We start from the raw sequence: 17,653 nt of genomic DNA on the forward strand, positions 1-17,653 counted from the left end.
CCCTGAGGGCAAAGTCCAGCAAAATCTGGCAAGAGCTTTGCTCAGAGTATTAATAAAAAAAACCTTTAATTTATCAGCAACCCAGCCCTAAGACCTCTGAACACCTTTGCATACCCCGATTGGCATGTTATTTACATAACCAAGGGGGCCTTGTCCTTTGCATTCCACAAACATTGCTCATAATGAAATCCAAGCGCGCTGTGACTTCTCAGGAAGGGAGCAAATTCCCCGGGGTGGCTTCTTGGTAGAGAGGGGCTGCCCCTTGGCTTCTCCGGATGGTTCCCAAGAAAACAGTGGGTTATATACAGTATAACAGTTGTAGTTATATTTGCTCTTCCGAAAAGGCATTGTTAAATTACTGCAGCTACCAAACAAACACAGAGTCCATGACATATAAGTTGTATCAGTGCATATATAGGGGGTGGAAACAGGATTTAGCCTGCTGGTCTCAGCTCCCATCCATGCCCACTCATTCATCCAAAGCAGTAAACAGCCTCCAAGAGTACAAATTGTTCTAGGATCTCAGATTGTTCACACAGAGTCTGCACATTTATAATTTGGGGTGAATGGATGGGTGTGGGAAGCTGGGCCAGTAGGCATAATTCTTCCTGATGTTGATTTCCTGCATAGATCATTTGAACCGGTGAAAAGCAGAAGTATTGACTGGTGCAAAGGCACCAACTTCTCAAGATGTTTGAGGGGAGGAGCCGAATGCCCTCTGAACGTTGAGGTGGCCCACCCCCCTCAAGAAAACATTGGGAGGACAAAAGTGCCTCCCCTCCCCCCCCCAGGAGTTGGTGCCTCTGCTGTGATATAATAAATGCACATGCATCTACATTTGTGCAGTTGACTGCGTATGTATGACTGCAAATACAGCCACGGGTTCAATTTTAGAAGTGTAGAAAGCGGTTCCAGAATCAGTTTCCGGGCAGAAAAGTCTTAGAAATCCCTCATTCCAGTCAACATTGGCTTGAAGGAAGGGGGAATCATCTTGATCCTGGGCTTTGTCACTTTTTTCAAAGAGCAGGAAAAACATTGCATCAGGTTGGAAAATATGTTAAAATGTATTTTCCTGGAACTGAACACATTTCTGTTTGATTAATCTCTCTTTCCAGCATGATAACACATAATTTGGTTCAGAGTCAGCCTCTGCAGCTGAATTACAACAGCACATTCTAGCTTTCCCCAACTGTTAGATTTCATTGTGTAGAGGAGAAACAACATGGCTTTCAACCACATGGAGTTGCAACTTCAACCTTGCCAAAAATAACAAATGGCACTGATGCAAACTACCTGCTTTGATGAACAGAGAGATGCTGAACAATACTGGCATTGACATTATTAATAGTGACATACAGGAGAGAGTCTGCTGAAAATTATACATTTATCAGGTACCTCACAGGTCAAAACTTGCTGTGGATTTTCTGCATATGCAGTCAGACATCTGCATCAGTTGAACTCCCTCCACATTCTTTGCACTCCAAATAACTAGAAACAGGCAGCATTTATGAATATTATCGCAGACATGCAAACAAGTCACTAAATATGGAATCTTGAGTAAATAAGTCTCACAATTCACAGGTTTGCACAGTTGCAAAGTACTGTAGCTCCATTGAAAACAATTGCAAATACCTAGCAACATAGGTTTCTCTCTCATGACAGTGGGACTGCCACTTATCCCAGGTCAACAGAGTACATAAAAGTGACTTGATTCATAACCTCCAGCATTAGACAAAATAAGGACATGAACAGCTGCATGAGCAGAATGCGGCTAGGAATGTAGTCTGGAATTGCGCGAAGGACAGTGGCACAGTCAAGACCATTCAGATCCAAACATGTCACAAGCATAAAGCAGGAATTGGACGTGCATGCAGACCAACAGCTCCAGATGACAAAATCACTGAGGCAAACCATACACATGGCAAACAAATAACAGAACACACAGTATGTGCTATATTGCATATGTAACGTTTAGCAGGCACTGGTTGCTACATTTTACAGTGAAGAACAATGAGGCATAGGATTTCTTACGCTGTATGTGTTCTCAACCATATTGGATAGTGTGGTGGGACAGAGACACTTAGCTGGTCTTCCAGCAGGTCAGTCATTGTTTACTAGGTGGGGAAGGAACAAGGCAGTGCAGTGCAAACACATAGGCAGGAGAACCAGATTGGCTCTGCTGGTGCATTTGCACTATACTGACCTCTGCATAATCTTTCCCTTCCCAGCGAACAACAGTAGGAGGTTAGGTAAGTGCCTCTGCTCCACCAGGCCATCCACTACTGGTTCTCAGTTTGTAACTTCCTGCCACTTAATACTGCCTCCCTCACTTCACTCGTCACCTCATGGTGAATTAATCATGGGAGAAACATGGTTCTATAAACCTGCCCTTATAGGTCATGCAGCAGACAGATTTTGCTGGTTGGTTAGCAATGTGAAAACATAGGTTGGGGGAGGGGGAAGCACCTGTCTATATGTTACAAAATGTAAGAAGTACAACCTGTGACATTTCTACCCAAAGCTCAGGTGTATAACTTTATAAAAACATGAGAACACAACAAAAACCTGCTGGATCAGACCAATGGCTGCCTTCCCACAGTGACCAACCAGATGCCTGTGGGAAATCTGCAAGCGAGACCTGAGCACAAGAGCCCTCTCCCCTCCTGTGGTTTCCAGGTGGGACTCAGAAGGAAACTGAGAGCAGAGCAGAGCCATCGTGGCTAGTAGCCACTGATAGCCTTCTCCATAAATTTCTCTAATCCTCTTTTAAAGCCATCCAAGTGGGTGGCCATCACTGTTTCCTAGGGGAGCAAGTTCCATTGTTTAACTATGTGTTGTGTGAAAAAGCACTCTCTTTCATCTGTCCCGAATCTTCCAACATTCCAATGTTCCGCTTCATTGGCTAGCCATGAGTTCTTATGTTATGACAACAGTCAGAGCTGTTCAGCAGTGGAACAGACTCCCACAAGAGGTGGTGGACTCTCCTTCCCTGGAGGTTTTTAAGCAGAGGTTGGATGGCCATCTATCATGGATTCCTGCATTGCAGGGGGTAGGACTAGATTACCCTTGGATCCCTTCCAACTCTATGATTCTATTAGAGAGGAAGAAAACCTTTCCATGTCGACTTTCTCCATGCCATGCATAATTTTATATATTTCTATCATGTCACCACTGACTCAAAATGAAAAAGTCCTCAACCCTTCTTCATAGGGGAGTTGCTCTATCCCCTTGATCATTTTGTTCATGCTTCTCTGAACTTTTTTTCAACTCTGCCTCACCTGAGGTGACTAGAATTGCCCAAATGTGGCTGCACCATAGATTTGTATGGTGGCATTATGATATGGGCAGCTTTATTTTCAATTCCTTTCCTAATGATCCATAGCATATGTTCACCTTTTTCTCAGCTGCGGAAACCTGAGTCAACATAGAACTTTGTATAGAAAATTGAGTTTTGCATAGTAATGTTAAACTACATTCTTGTAGTTGTGGGGGAATGTTCTCTCTCTCTCTCTCTCTCTCTCTCTCTCTCTCTCTCTGTGTGTGTGTGTGTGTGTGTACAGACTTCATGCATTTGATAATGTGATCTCTATTAGTCCACGAACACATACCGATATGCCACCATAAATACATCAGATTTCAAGGTGTCAGGAAGCTCCTTCCCCTGCCTTTAGCTTATTAAACATTAAATTTGTATCAGATGCGATACAAATTTGTAGCATGCGATCGATCCGTTTTTCATTTTCTTTCATTCTTTACATATTTCACCATCCCACCTCACCTGGCACTAATTATTTATGTATTAATAGAAAAGAATGGAAAAGGTAGCCGAGTGAAGCACTGTTTATTAAAGTCCTTTGAGTTAAGTGGGCATTTTTGCTGAAAGCGGCGACCCATAAATGCTTAATTTTGGCTGGAGCATATTCCTCCTCCTTAATGTGGCGATGTTTTGTTAAGAGTAAATCATTCCTGCTGAAGACTGAGTTCCCACCCTCATCTGCTACCTAAGAGCAATTTGGCCCAGTAGAAGAGTTTTGTGCTTGATTTTTAAACTGGCAACTGATCATGTGAGAAAAAGAAACGAAGGCCCCTGCCTCAGTAGCAGCTCTCCTGCCTTGCAGTGGTTGGGAGATGTGGCAATCTCTGTTCATCCACACAGCGTAAATAGTCTACATCTGTCAGAGACAGTTGCATATGACAAACTGGCAGCACAGCCATTCTTATCTTGTAGACAAGGGAGAGAAAGGGGAAAAAATTGAAATAGCTTACATACCTTGTCTTTATTCCTTTCCTCCTTTCATTCCTTGCCGTCTCTTAATAAACATTGCATACAAGACTGTTCCTGCCATGCACAGTGATTGGAACGCAATTTGTTTTATCTTATACCAGGGAAATAAGTTGTGTGCTAATGAGAGTCATACTCCATTTTGCCACCATATTTTATAATACAAAAATGATCTGGCACCAGTGGCATAGTGTGGGTTGCCAGAGCCCGGGGCAGCACAAAGGGGGTGAGTGGGAGAGATTATTTTATTGTTTTATTATTCATACCCTGCCCATCTGGTTAGGTTTCCTCTGGGAGGGAGGGAGGGAAATGGACGAAGTATGCATGGACATTCAACTACCAGCATCTCCGTCACCCAAGAGATCGTGGCTGAAGAGATAAGAAAAGAAGAGTCATTCAATTGTCTGGAGAGGTCAATTCTTGGTTCACATGGAGAAGCCGTTTTCAACAGAGCTCAGTGATGGAAGCACACAGCTGTACTGAGGGAGCATCAGGTGTTGAAATTTTGCGCCCCTAATAATTTTGCACCCGGGGCAACTACCCCTGCAGCACCCTAGCCATGTTGCTGCTTGGCTGACATTCATTTGTCAGGACCGGAGATACTAAAGTATATAAGGGAGCTATTTGCATCCTGCTGTATTTGATATGTCCTGTCAAGGGTGCTTCCCAGTCAAAGGAATGCATACAGCAGAAACTTAACTATTGTCAAAGATAACACAGTCACTTTGACAGCTCTGGAGCACGCCAATCTGGCACCTAGGAAGCTATTTCCAGATTCATGCTCTGTGGAGCAGTTGCAGCAACTGGGGACCACTCCCCATCCACCAGTTTATGCACCTCCCCCTGACGGGTTGCACACACCTAGCTGGAAACTATACCTGCAATGAAAGCTGCTGCTGCTTCTCTACCCACTTCATTTCTCTCATGCTTCTGGGAGAGTGTTGCAGGGAAGGGTAGGGAAGCACCCGGTCCTTCATTTGCCTGGCCTGCCTCTTGTGAGAAGCCAAAATTGGCAGACTCATCCATCCCTAGTCATAGGTCATCCCGTTCCCTCCTTTGCAACCCCATTCCTCAGCCCTCTGCAGGGCAAAAGATGACCAGGTAATCCAGTGTACATTCCCCACCCCAATGTCCTGTGCAAAACAAGAGCCAGGAGACTTCTTCTAGCCAGCTCAGAAATTCAAGCCTGACACAGCTTTTCAAAGCAGATACAGTGGTACCTCGGTTTATGAACACAATTGGTTCCGGAAGTCTGTTCATAAACTGAAGTGAACTTTCCCATTGAAAGTAATGGAAAGTGGATTAATCTGTTCCAGACAGTCCGCGGAGTACTTAAACTGAAGCGTTCATAAACTGAAGCGAACTTTCCCATTGAAAGTAATGGAAAGTGGATTAATCCATTCCAGACGGTCCGCGGAGTAAGCGTTCATAAACTAAAGCAAACTTTCCCATTGAAAGTAATGGAAAGTGGATTAATCCATTCCAGACGGGTCCGCGGAGTAGCGAACTTTCCCATTGAAAGTAATGGAAAATGAATTAATCCGTTCCAGATGGGTCCGCGGCGTTCATAAACCGAAAATTCATAAACCGAGGTGTTCATAAATATAGGTTCCACTGTATATCCATTTCCATTTTAACAAGTTGATACCTACTTTTAGGTTGGTTTACTGTGGGTTAATAAGACATAAGAAACAGTAGTCATCTGTTAGGTTTGCTACACTATTTTCACGATTATCAGTATCTGCCTAATTCATTTGATGTAGGCTTTATCCGTTTTGCTCTCTTTGGCAATTTCATTTTAGCCACCTCAACAGACATCATAGGAGCCAACTCTTAGGGGCCGAGGTCCCTTCACACACAGACACACACACCCTAAAATATTTGAGGAGAGCAGACCCTTCCAAAGTTAATGGGCATTGCCATTCAAATGGTGTGTGTGTGTGCGCGCATGCTGAGTCATGTGATCGATTATGTGGGGTGGGGCTTACCTGCAACACTCCCCCCCCAAAATATTTTATTCAAATTGGCACATCCGACAGACATGCTTCTATATGAAAAAAATGCAGCCATATAACCTGGAATACTCTGGAAATACATTAATTAACATGGGAACAATTCAATAAAAGGGATGTTTGGGAATGTTGCAAGTGTTAGTTTACTTTTGGCAAACACAGAAACCTGAGCTAATTGGGTCCGCAATGTATGCAAGCTTATTAAACATCCTATGGTACCTGGTTAATTTCAGCTTTAGGGCCCTTGTTTCTTTTTCAGGGTACCCCCACACCTGCAAAGTGTGCTGGTGTCCCTGAGGCCTCTCCAAATCATCAACGTACATAGCAGGTCCAGGGAACATATGTGCATTTGTTTATTTACCAAGTAACCTATTTATTTGATTTCTTTCTTGCATTCATTTCTTGCCTCTGGGGCACAGCAGGGCATGTACTTGCAGAGAAAGGAAAAGGAGGCCCTCCCAACTCGCATCTGAACTCAGGCTCTACCTCAGACGACAAGACTGAATATGTGCTCTGAAGCCAGGAACATTTATTTCCAGCAAGAAGCAATTCAATACACACAAGGCAGCTTGCACTGATATCGCGCTCCGTGAGGTGTTGTTCTTTCATTTTGTAGAAATAAGCTACATTGGCCTATGGGTCAGCAGAACAAGACCACATGAGGCAGCTGTATTGCTAAAACTGTTAAATGAAATTGTTGTCAGGACATAAAAAACAATCCCCTGTGACAAATGTAACAAAATGTCCCCTGTGACAAATGTAACAAAACTTAACCTGCTGCCTTACCATAATTCTAATAAATGTTCATTAATTGCAGTAGGGTTTGAACACAGATTCAGCATTATGATCATAATGGCAGCTTCTTTTTTCCGGTTAAGTCCTGGCAGTGCTTGGTTAGAGAACTATTTATGCCAGTCCCCAGATTTAAGACTATGGGGGCTGCAGCAAGGAGGTAGAATCACTGAAAATGGTTTCTGTCCCTTTTCACTTAATCATTGGCTGAGCTGTGTGATACTGTTAGATACAACCCTGTATATGTTAAATTGTATGTTGTGTATTTGTTTTAAACCTGTAAGTTGTCCAGAGCTGGGGTTGTTGTTGTTTTTTGGCAGAGGCAACTCATAAATGCAATTAAGATTACTGCTACCAATGATAATATTAAATTCCATAGTGAGTACAACTCCCCATTAATTAAACTACAGAATTCATTTCCTCTTTATTGGAATGAAATATACATTCTGTTGGCATAGTCCCCCTTTAAATGCATAATTATAAGTGTCACCTTTTTTAAAAAAAAAAAGGGAGGGGAAAAAACAGCTCCTAGAATACCAAATGGTAAAATGAATATTACTAGTAGTAATAAATAATACCCTTGATTGGCTCTGGGCTTTGTCTGCTCTGCCCAGGAGCAGGCCTTGCGTATAATGGAGATGAAGCCAACTTGGCCATTTGGACGATGAAAGGGATGTTTATAGAGCAGCCTGGAACCAGACGACTCCTAGATGGCAATGTCAGTGTTATCAATATTGTTCATGTGCCTGTCCCCTTTGCAGTAAAAATAATGGTTCCAGATCTGCAGGAACGTGGTCCTGAATTTTCTAATCCTGAAGGCATACACAATGGGGTTCATGGCAGAGTTCCCATGCGTAAGAAATATTGCGATGTAGGTGAGGCTGCTGTGGGTCTTGCACGACGGGTAGAAAAAGCTGATACAGTTAAGAGTGTGCAGAGGCAGCCAGCTCACAGCAAACAGAAAGAGGACGAGGGCAAGAGATTTGGCGATTTGCAGCTCCTTCCCATAATACTTCTCTGGATCTGTTGAGCAGGAGGCGACCTTTTTATTAAGCTGCTTGCGGATGATCTTGAACACTTCCAGGTAGATGATGAGCATGATGAGCAACGGAGGCAATACCCATACGAAGAAGTTGAAGTAGACCATGTACTCCATGCTGATAACGTTCTCAAACTGGCAACTGACGGTGAACTCTGACTGACTGGTGTTCATCAGCTGACTGACGTTCGCCCTCTTCTGCATTTCGTTCAAGTTGTTCCAGCCAAACATAGGGGTCAGCCCAACGAGCAAGGAAACCAGCCAGCAACAAGCTATAGCGATTCCAGCACGCTTAGGAGTCACCACACTCTTGTAGCTGCAGAGATAACAAACAAGATATGTATTATGGTCTTTAACAGGCAGCCACTCAAATGGCATCCCAGTTCAGCTCTCCCAACGTTTGAATAAGGGACATAGTTAAGTGGTGGTGTGTAGATGGTTGCAGCCGTAAACATAAGCAGCAAGCAAATGGAAAGACCCTCGTCTGCTTGAGACCCTGGAGAGTCACTGCCTCTCTGAGCAGACAATACTGTGGGGTAATAAGATAGACAATTTAGTCTTACCTGGTATTTATTTAAAAAAATTCCTTCAGTAGCACCTTAAAGACCAACTAAGTTTTTATTTTGGCATGAGCTTTCATGTGCATGCACACTTCATCAGATACACTGAAACAGAAGCCACCAGACAGAAGGAATTTTTTTATTTTGTTTCGACTCAGACCAACACGGCTACCTACCTGTAACTGGTATTTATTATTATTTATTACTATTATTTATTCAATGTGTAAACCAATTTGTATTTACCAAAAGATCTCAAGGCGGTGTACAACATTAGAAACACATTGCAAAACACCAATGATAAAAACATTTTAAAAACATAGTAAAACGCATACTGACATTCCTCTCCCTAACAGTCCTCTCCCCAACACTTTTACAGGCTGTATGTTATTTAATAACCATAGGCCTGGGTAAAGTTTTTGCCTGGCATCTGAAGACATGTTTTGATGGTGCCAGGTGAGCCTCTCTGGGGAGAGCGTTCCACAGGCCACCACAGAAAATTCCCGTTCTTGTGTTGCCACCTTCCAAATTTTTCAGGGAGAGGGGGACGTAGAGAAGGGCCTCAGATGATAAGTGCAGGACCTGTGTTGCATTGCATGGGGAGAGGTGGTCCTTAAGGTACTGAGGTTCTGAGCTGTGTAAGGCTTTATAGGTCAACACCAGCAGCTGCCTGTGTTCTATCAAGACAAGCAGCAATAAGAAAAGTATCCAGGGGATAATTCAGCTCCCCTTGGGGTGACAAAAGAATCTGTTGGCACAAACAGTCTGAATCTTCCTAAGTGAGAAGAACTGTACCTCACCTTTGGTTCAAGGAGCTCAAGGTAGCATACAGTTCTCCCCTTTCCCCATTTTATCCTCACAAGTGGGTTAGTTTGATAGATAGTGACTGGCCCAAGGTTATCCAGTGAGCTTTGTGGCTGGGGGGGCGGGGTTGAACCTGTGTCTCCCTGGTCCTAGTCCACCACTGTAACCACAAACCACATTGGCTCCCAAACTGCTTCCATCATAAATTGTACAAAGAGTGTCCAGGCATCAAAGCCACATTTTACTACACTGTATATGTTCCCCTGTATTTAAATAGGTGAATTGGTTTTGTAGTGAGCCAAGGAGTGAAAACAGCACAGATTTTGAATTGGAGGCCCCCACTTTGAATCTCATCTGAGCCATGAACTGAGTGGCATAAGGCTAGTTGCAATCTGTATCCTGGGAATAATATGAGTGGCCTACAGAAGTCCTGAAGAAATTCAGAACAAATGGAATCCTTGTATTAAAAACCAATTTGCAGTCAAAATGCAGTCAATCTGGGTTTTCCCTAAAGCAAGCAGATAGTAAAGAAGAGGCTAAACAGCTGTTCTTTTTAAAAAGTAATTTACCTATACAAGAGAAAAAGCACACACACAGAATATTCTCTGCACTTATACGGTGGTACCTTGGGTTACAGACACTTCAGGTTACAGACGCTTCAGGTTACAGACTCCGCTAACCCAGAAATAATACCTCGGGTTAAGAACTTTGCTTCAGGATGAGAACAGAAATCGCGCGTCGGCGGCACAGTGGCAGCAGGAGGCCCCATTAGCTAAAGTGGTACCTCAGGTTAAGAACAGTTTCAGGTTAAGAACGGACCTCCAGAACGAATTAAGTTCTTAACCCGAGGTACCACTGTACTTGATAATTAGAATACTTCAAATTTTGTGCATTGCCAGAGCACTGCTTGAATTGTGTGCACTAAAAAAAATACTCCTCGTTTCAGGAATGACTCTACCATTAGATAGCATGAAGCGGTTGCCTCACTCAACCACTTCTAAGTGCCACCAAAGGGCAACCAAAGAATTTGATCCTTCCATTTGCCCATTCCTGTTTAGAGATAGGCTGACAATTAAGTTTGTGTGATGATGCCATATCATTTTCTGAGAAAATTAAATTCCCACAATGCAATGTGCTGGCAAATCTAATGCAGCAATAATAGGGTGACATAGAGCAATTACTTCGTCGTTTTCATTGACGTTGCTTATATAAAGGGAGTGCTAGTTTATCCTGCTGAGTCAGAGGATGATCTCATGGGGGAAACAGTCAGGGGGTGCTCAGGGGGCAGAGTAAAGCAACAGCAACAACCTTCGTTCAGCCCAAGGCCAGTGCTTCATGGAAGACTAATCATCTCTAATGTGCTGGCAAGTGAAGGGTAGACCAAAGGAGTCCTCATTTTGTAAAAGTGTCAGGCTCAAAGCAGTGAAAATGTCCAAGTGTACAGAAAGCCGGAGATCTGTTCTGCTTTGACAGCCACTCTCCAGAGGACTCTAATCACCCTAAGTGACTCAAAAATGGAACACAAATTAGATGCAACCTGGGAGGTTCACATTCAAGAAAGTAAGTGCAGCTTGTTTCTGCTACACAATACTTTAATCACAATGATTCCATTAACAAAAGGGTAGTGTAATTTTTAGATCCCCCTCTTTTCTTCCAGTACTTGATTATCTGCAGAGTGGGTATTTTAATGTGCATGATTAATGAGAGTATGAAAGCAAAGGATACCGGCTTAATCTGCCATGTCTGGAGGTGACAGTGAGACCAAAGAGATGAGTATACACATTATGGGTGATGATGAGTCCTTCCAAAGGTGCAGATAATCATTACTGGAACTATTGTTCCAGCTCAGCAAAACCCAATAATATCAAACAACAAATATCTGGAAGAAGACATCTTTACCCGACACAGAAAATATGTTAGTGTTGGTACCAGATGAGCCTCACTTTTGGGAGAATTCAATAAACAGAGGGCCACAGCTGAAAAGGATCTTTTATCACCCCCTCCCACCCACTGAATAACTCTCAAAGGCTCCAGTGATGACCTCAGGGTGCAGGTAGGCTCAGGTCAGAAGAGGAAAGAATGTAAAGCCCTATGTGTCTTTATAGGTTAATACCAGCCGTTTGAACTGGACTCTGAAATGACTTTTGTCCATCCCAAACCCATAAAGCCCTGAAATAGAGGCCTACCATAGATGCACTACACTCCTACATTTAATGGCTGGAATGTTGAGATGATGAGTGACCAGTACTCTAAACACGCTGTGCCCAAGGAAGGTTATTAACATCCTTGCAAGCATCATTTGGGAGGCAGGAGAAGCGAGTGGCAATGCTCCAGTAGGAACGCATCAGGGCTAATGAGGAGAGATGCAGGCAGTGCCAAAATCCCCAGGAATTGAGATGTTTAACCTTTGATCATGAGGCTACAGAAAATAAATCTGCAACACGGAGTTTCAGCCCAGTACACAGGGTAACAAACAATATCCCATTCCAATTAGAGAGGACAGCAGTGAGAGGACAGAACAATTGTCTCATGCACAAAGATTGCTTGCCTCTGACATCTTCCTAAGATCCACAAGGACATTCATTGTCCCCCAGGTAGGCCTATAGTATCGGGATCGGATTCCATTTTGGAACCCACAGCGAAATACCTAGACTGTTTTCTTCAACCGTTTGCTAAGGATTCACGTCTCATTTTATCAGAGTCACAGAGCAGACCAGAGTCACTGACACTATGGTTCTAGCTGCTCTGGATGTAGCCTCACTATATACCAACATTCCTTTAGATGTTGTTGTTGTTGTTGTTTAGTCGTTTAGTCGTGTCCGACTCTTCGTGACCCCATGGACCATAGCACGCCAGGCACTCCTGTCTTGCACTGCCTCCCGCAGTTTGGTCAAACTCATGTTCGTAGCTTCGAGAACACTGTCCAACCATCTTGTCCTCTGTCGTCCCCTTCTCCTAGTGCCCTCAATCTTTCCCAACATCAGGGTCTTTTCCAAGGATTCTTCTCTTCTCATGAGGTGGCCAAAGTATTGGAGCCTCAGCTTCACGATCTGTCCTTCCAGGGAGCACTCAGGGCTGATTTTCTTAAGAATGGATAGGTTTGATCTTCTAGCAGTCCATGGGACTCTCAAGAGTCTCCTCCAACACCATAATTCAAAAGCATCAATTCTTCGGCGATCAGCCTTCTTTATGGTCCAGCTCTCACTTCCATACATCACTACTGGGAAAACCATAGCTTTAACTATACGGACCTTTGTCGGCAAAGTGATGTCTCTGCTTTTTAAGATGCTGTCTAGGTTTGTCATTGCTTTTCTCCCAAGAAGCAGGCGTCTTTTAATTTCGTGACTGCTGTCACCATCTGCAGTGATCAAGGAGCCCAAGAAAGTAAAATCTCTCACTGCCTCCATTTCTTCCCCTTCCATTTGCCAGGAGGTGATGGGACCAGTGGCCATGATCTTGGTTTTTTTTGATGTTGAGCTTCAGACCATATTTTGCGCTCTCCTCTTTCACCCTCATTAAAAGGTTCTTTAATTCCTCCTCGCTTTCTGCCATCAAGGTTGTGTCATCTGCATATCTGAGGTTGTTGATATTTCTTCCGGCAATCTTAATTCCGGCTTGGGATTCATCTAGTCCAGCCTTTCACATGATGAATTCTGCATATAAGTTAAATAAGCAGGGAGACAATATACAACCTTGTCGTACTCCTTTCCCAATTTTGAACCAATCAGTTGTTCCATATCCAGTTCTAACTGTAGCTTCTTGTCCCACATAGAGATTTCTCAGGAGACAGATGAGGTGATCAGGCACTCCCATTTCTTTAAGAACTTGCCATAGTTTGCTGTGGTCGACACAGTCAAAGGCTTTTGCATAGTCAATGAAGCAGAAGTAGACGTTTTTCTGGAACTCTCTAGCTTTCTCCATAATCCAGCGCATGTTTGCTATTTGGTCTCTGGTTCCTCTGCCCTTTCGAAATCCAGCTTGCACTTCTGGGAGTTCTCGGTCCACATACTGCCTAAGCCTGCCTTGTAGAATTTTAAGCATAACCTTGCTAGCGTGTGAAATGAGCGCAATTGTGCGGTAGTTGGAGCATTCTTTGGCACTGCCCTTCTTTGGAATTGGGATGTAGACTGATCTTCTCCAATCCTCTGGCCATTGCTGAGTTTTCCAAACTTGCTGGCATATTGGGTGTAGCACCTTAACAGCATCATCTTTTAAAATTTTAAATAGTTCAGCTGGAATATCATCACTTCCACTGGCCTTGTTATTAGCAATGCTTTCTAAGGCCCATTTGACTTCACTCTCCAAGATGTCTGGCTCAAGGTCAGCAACCACACTACCTGGGGTGTATGAGACCTCCATATCTTTCTGGTATAATTCCTCTGTGTATTCTTGCCACCTCTTCTTGATGTCTTCTGCTTCTGTTAGGTCCTTACCACTTTTGTCCTTGATTATGGTAATCTTTGTACGAAATGTTCCTTTCATATCTCCAATTTTCTTGAACAGATCTCTGGTTTTCCCCATTCTATTGTTTTCCTCTATTTCTTTGCATTGCTCATTTAAGAAGACCCTCTTGTCTCTCCTTGCTGTTTTTTGGAAATCTGCATTCAGTTTCCTGTATCTTTCCCTATCTCCCTTGCATTTTGCTTGCCTCCTCTCCTCCGCTATTTGTAAGGCCTCGTTGGATAGCCATTTTGCTTTCTTGCATTTCCTTTTCCTTGGGATGGTTTTCGTTGCTGCCTCCTGTATAATGTTACGAGCCTCCATCCATAGTTCTTCATTCACTCTGTCCACCAAATCTAAATCCTTAAACCTGTTCCTCACTTCCACTGTGTATTCATAAGGGATTTGATTCAGATTGTATCTTACTGGCCCAGTGGTTTTTCCTACTTTCTTCAGTTTAAGCTGGAATTTTGCTATAAGAAGCTGATGATCTGAGTTACAGTCAGCTCTAGGTCTTGTTTTTGCTGACTGTATAGAGCTTCTCCATCTTTGGCTGCAGAGAATATAATCAATCTGATTTCGATGCTGCCCATTTGGTGATATCCATGTGTAGAGTCGTCTCTTGTGTTGTTGGAAGAGAGTGTTTGTGATGACCAGCTTGTTCTCTTGACAGAACTCTATTAGCCTTTGCCCTGCTTCATTTTGAACTCCAAGGCCAAACTTGCCAGTTGTTCCTTTTATCTCTTGATTCCCTACTTTAGCATTCCAATCCCCTGTAATGAGAAGAACATCCTTCTTTGGTGTCATTTCTAGAAGTTGTTGTAGGTCTTCATAGAATTGGTCAATTTCACTTTCTTCAGCACCGGTAGTTGGTGCATAAACTTGGATTACTGTGATGTTAAAAGGTCTGCCTTGGATTCGTATCGAGATCATTCTGTCATTTTTGAGATTGCATCCCATTACAGCTTTTGCCACTCTTTTGTTGACTATGAGGGCCACTCCATTTCTGCTACAGGATTCTTGCCCACAGTAGTAGATATGATAGTCACCCGAACTGAATTCACCCATTCCCTTCCATTTTAGTTCACTGATGCCCAGGATGTCGATATTTATTCTTGTCATCTCATTTTTGACCACATCCAGCTTACCTCCACTCATGGTTCTTACATTCCAGGTTCCTATGCAATATTTTTCTTTACAGCATCGGACTTTCCTTTCGCTTCCAGGCATATCCGCAACTGAGTGTCCTTTCGGCTTTGGCCCAGCCGCTTCATCAGCTCTGAATCTACTTGTACTTGTCCTCTGCTCTTCCTCAGTAGCATGTTGGACGCCTTCCGACCTGAGGGGCTCATCTTCCAGCGTCATAACTTTTATATGCCTTTCCTTTTCAGTAATGAACAAGAGTTTTTACAGTTTTCTACATGGCTTAACTCCTTACATCCATCTTCATAGCTCCGTTTCTTATATTTTTTCGGATGTTGAGGTTATAAAACATAATGGCTTCCTTGCTGTTCAACCTCATAAAAAACCCACCGATTGTAATTCTCTATTACACTATTCTTCTTTTCACCCCAGATGTTTTCACCCCAAACTTACCTTATGGTCAATTTTTACGCCTTAAAATAAATTCCTCTTTTGACAATGATTTCCGTAACAGTGCAGAAATTCTAACTCACTCTCTTCGTTCCAGGGGATATCTTCCCACTATTGTCAACAGGTCCAAATATAAATCTCTTACTAAGGACCGGACATTGCTTCTCAGTCCCACAACCACCCCACGGTCTCAAAATTGTATTACGGGCTCACTAGAATACACTACTCATGCAGATAGAATTATTAGAATTATACGTAAACATTGGCATGTACTCTGGAATGTACCAGGTTGTAAAGAATTTCCTTTGATTGGCCTGAGATGGACCAAATCAGTTAAATATATGTTAGGACACACGGATATAAATCCCAAAAGAATTATAACTTGCACCATTACCAGTTCTGGGCCCACTGGTCACCATAAATGTGGCAGATGTTCATCTTGCCCATTTTCCTTACAGATGAAAGACATTTATGCTGAGAAAACTAATTTCAGATTTGTTATTCGTCAATTTAGCACATGTCAGACCAGAGACATTGTCTACCTCAGTGTTTCTCAACCAGTGTGCCTCCAGATGTTTTGAGACTACAACTCCCATCATCCCTAGCTAGCAAGACCAGTGGTCAGGAATGATGGGAGTTGTAGTCCCAAAACATCTGGAGGCACACTGGTTGAGAAACACTGGTCTACCTTATTCAATGTCCTTGCAATCTATTGTATATAGGCTCTACCACTCGAGCAGTTGGGGTGACGTAATGCCAATATGGAGGCACCTCTGGTAGAACATTTTGTTTCTCACAAGCATTCAGACATGGATTTATTATTTACAGTTTTATGGGTGAATCAGAGGACAATTGGTATCAGAAAAGATTAGGAGCGACAGTTACGGCAGCAAGAAACCCGCTTTATCTTTATGTTCAAAACTATTCATCCAGGGGGACTTAATTCTGAATTAGACCTCAATTGTTTTATTTGATTATTTGTATCTTTGTTGTTACTTTGTACTGTATCTTTAAACTCGGTTTCATGGTTATTAGCAACACCTGGGGTCGGCTATATATATTTTTCAAAAAATGTTGTTAGTAACAGCGACTACAGAATCGCATGAGCACTGTTCCAGAGTAATTTCATTCTCATGTAGATTATATCTATTCGAAAAAAGATTGGGTATGTAACCTTTTTATGTTACAGTTTATAATTTCCACGCTATTTAAAGTTGTTGTTATGCATGTGCAGGTCACCATTTGAATATTTTTATTTTCAGTTAATGAAGAAATTGCATATCGTTCTACTTACGAGTGTTTGTTGAACTCATTGGCTAATAAAGAATTCAACGAAACAGTAGTTGCTATCCGGAAACACTATTCAGCAGAGTTCAGAGTTGGACATCAATATTGGAAATATTCACAGCTTGTTCTCTGCTGGGTAAAGTCCGGCATCGTGATTCATTCAGGACTTTATGAGACTTTCAGATATTTTAGTTTGTTAATCTTCATGTTTTGCATTATTCCATAAAGTTTTTAATATTGTAATTGTTTCCGGTCATCATGTTGCTATTGATATTGCTGCATCTGACAAGGACTGGCATCTGTTGGGATTTGGGACCCATGTCCTCTCTTGCAGAATCTTACATGTGAAAATTTGCTCAGTAAACCACAGAGCCTAGGGCTTGCCGATCAGAAGGTCGGCTGTTCGAATCCCCGTGACAGGGTGAGCTCCTGTTGCTCGGTCCCTGCTCCTGCCAACCTAGCAGTTCGAAAGCACGTCAAAGTGCAAGTAGATACCATAAATAGGTACCGCTACAGCGGGAAGGTGAACAGTGTTTCCGTGCGCTGCTCTGGTTTGCCAGAAGCAGCTTTGTCATGCTGGCCACATGACCTGGAAGCTGTACGCCGGCTCCCTCGGCCAATAAAGCGAGATGAGCCCAGCAACCCCAGAGTCGGTCACGACTGGACCTAATGGTCAGGGAGCCCTTTACCCTTTACTTTAAGAATATACGTAGGATTTTGCAAGGGGAGAAGGTCAGATACTTAGAGTAGACCCATTGAAATGAATGAGCATGAGTAACAGGCATTTTAATTTCAGTGAATCTACTCCGAGCAGAACTTAGTTGGATACAACCCCACAGATTTTCAG

The 17,653-nt window shown here is 42.9% G+C and overlaps 1 protein-coding gene across 2 annotated transcripts in view; it reads right to left on the reverse strand.

Annotated features, from left to right (window-relative positions):
* Positions 1–6,801: 6,801 nt before the first annotated feature.
* Positions 6,802–17,653, reverse strand: part of ADORA1 (adenosine A1 receptor) — a 72,055-nt gene continuing 61,203 nt past the window's right edge. For both annotated transcript variants that reach the window (XM_035124247.3, XM_088674487.1), the window contains exon 3: positions 6,802–8,441. In XM_035124247.3, the coding sequence (XP_034980138.1) occupies positions 7,793–8,441 (649 nt within the window). In that variant the 3' untranslated portion in view covers positions 6,802–7,792. The remainder of the gene's footprint in view (positions 8,442–17,653) is intronic.

This window comes from Zootoca vivipara, chromosome 7 (genome assembly GCF_965207765.1).
Source record: "Zootoca vivipara chromosome 7, rZooViv2.hap1.1, whole genome shotgun sequence".
Taxonomy (NCBI): Eukaryota; Metazoa; Chordata; class Lepidosauria; order Squamata; family Lacertidae; genus Zootoca; species Zootoca vivipara.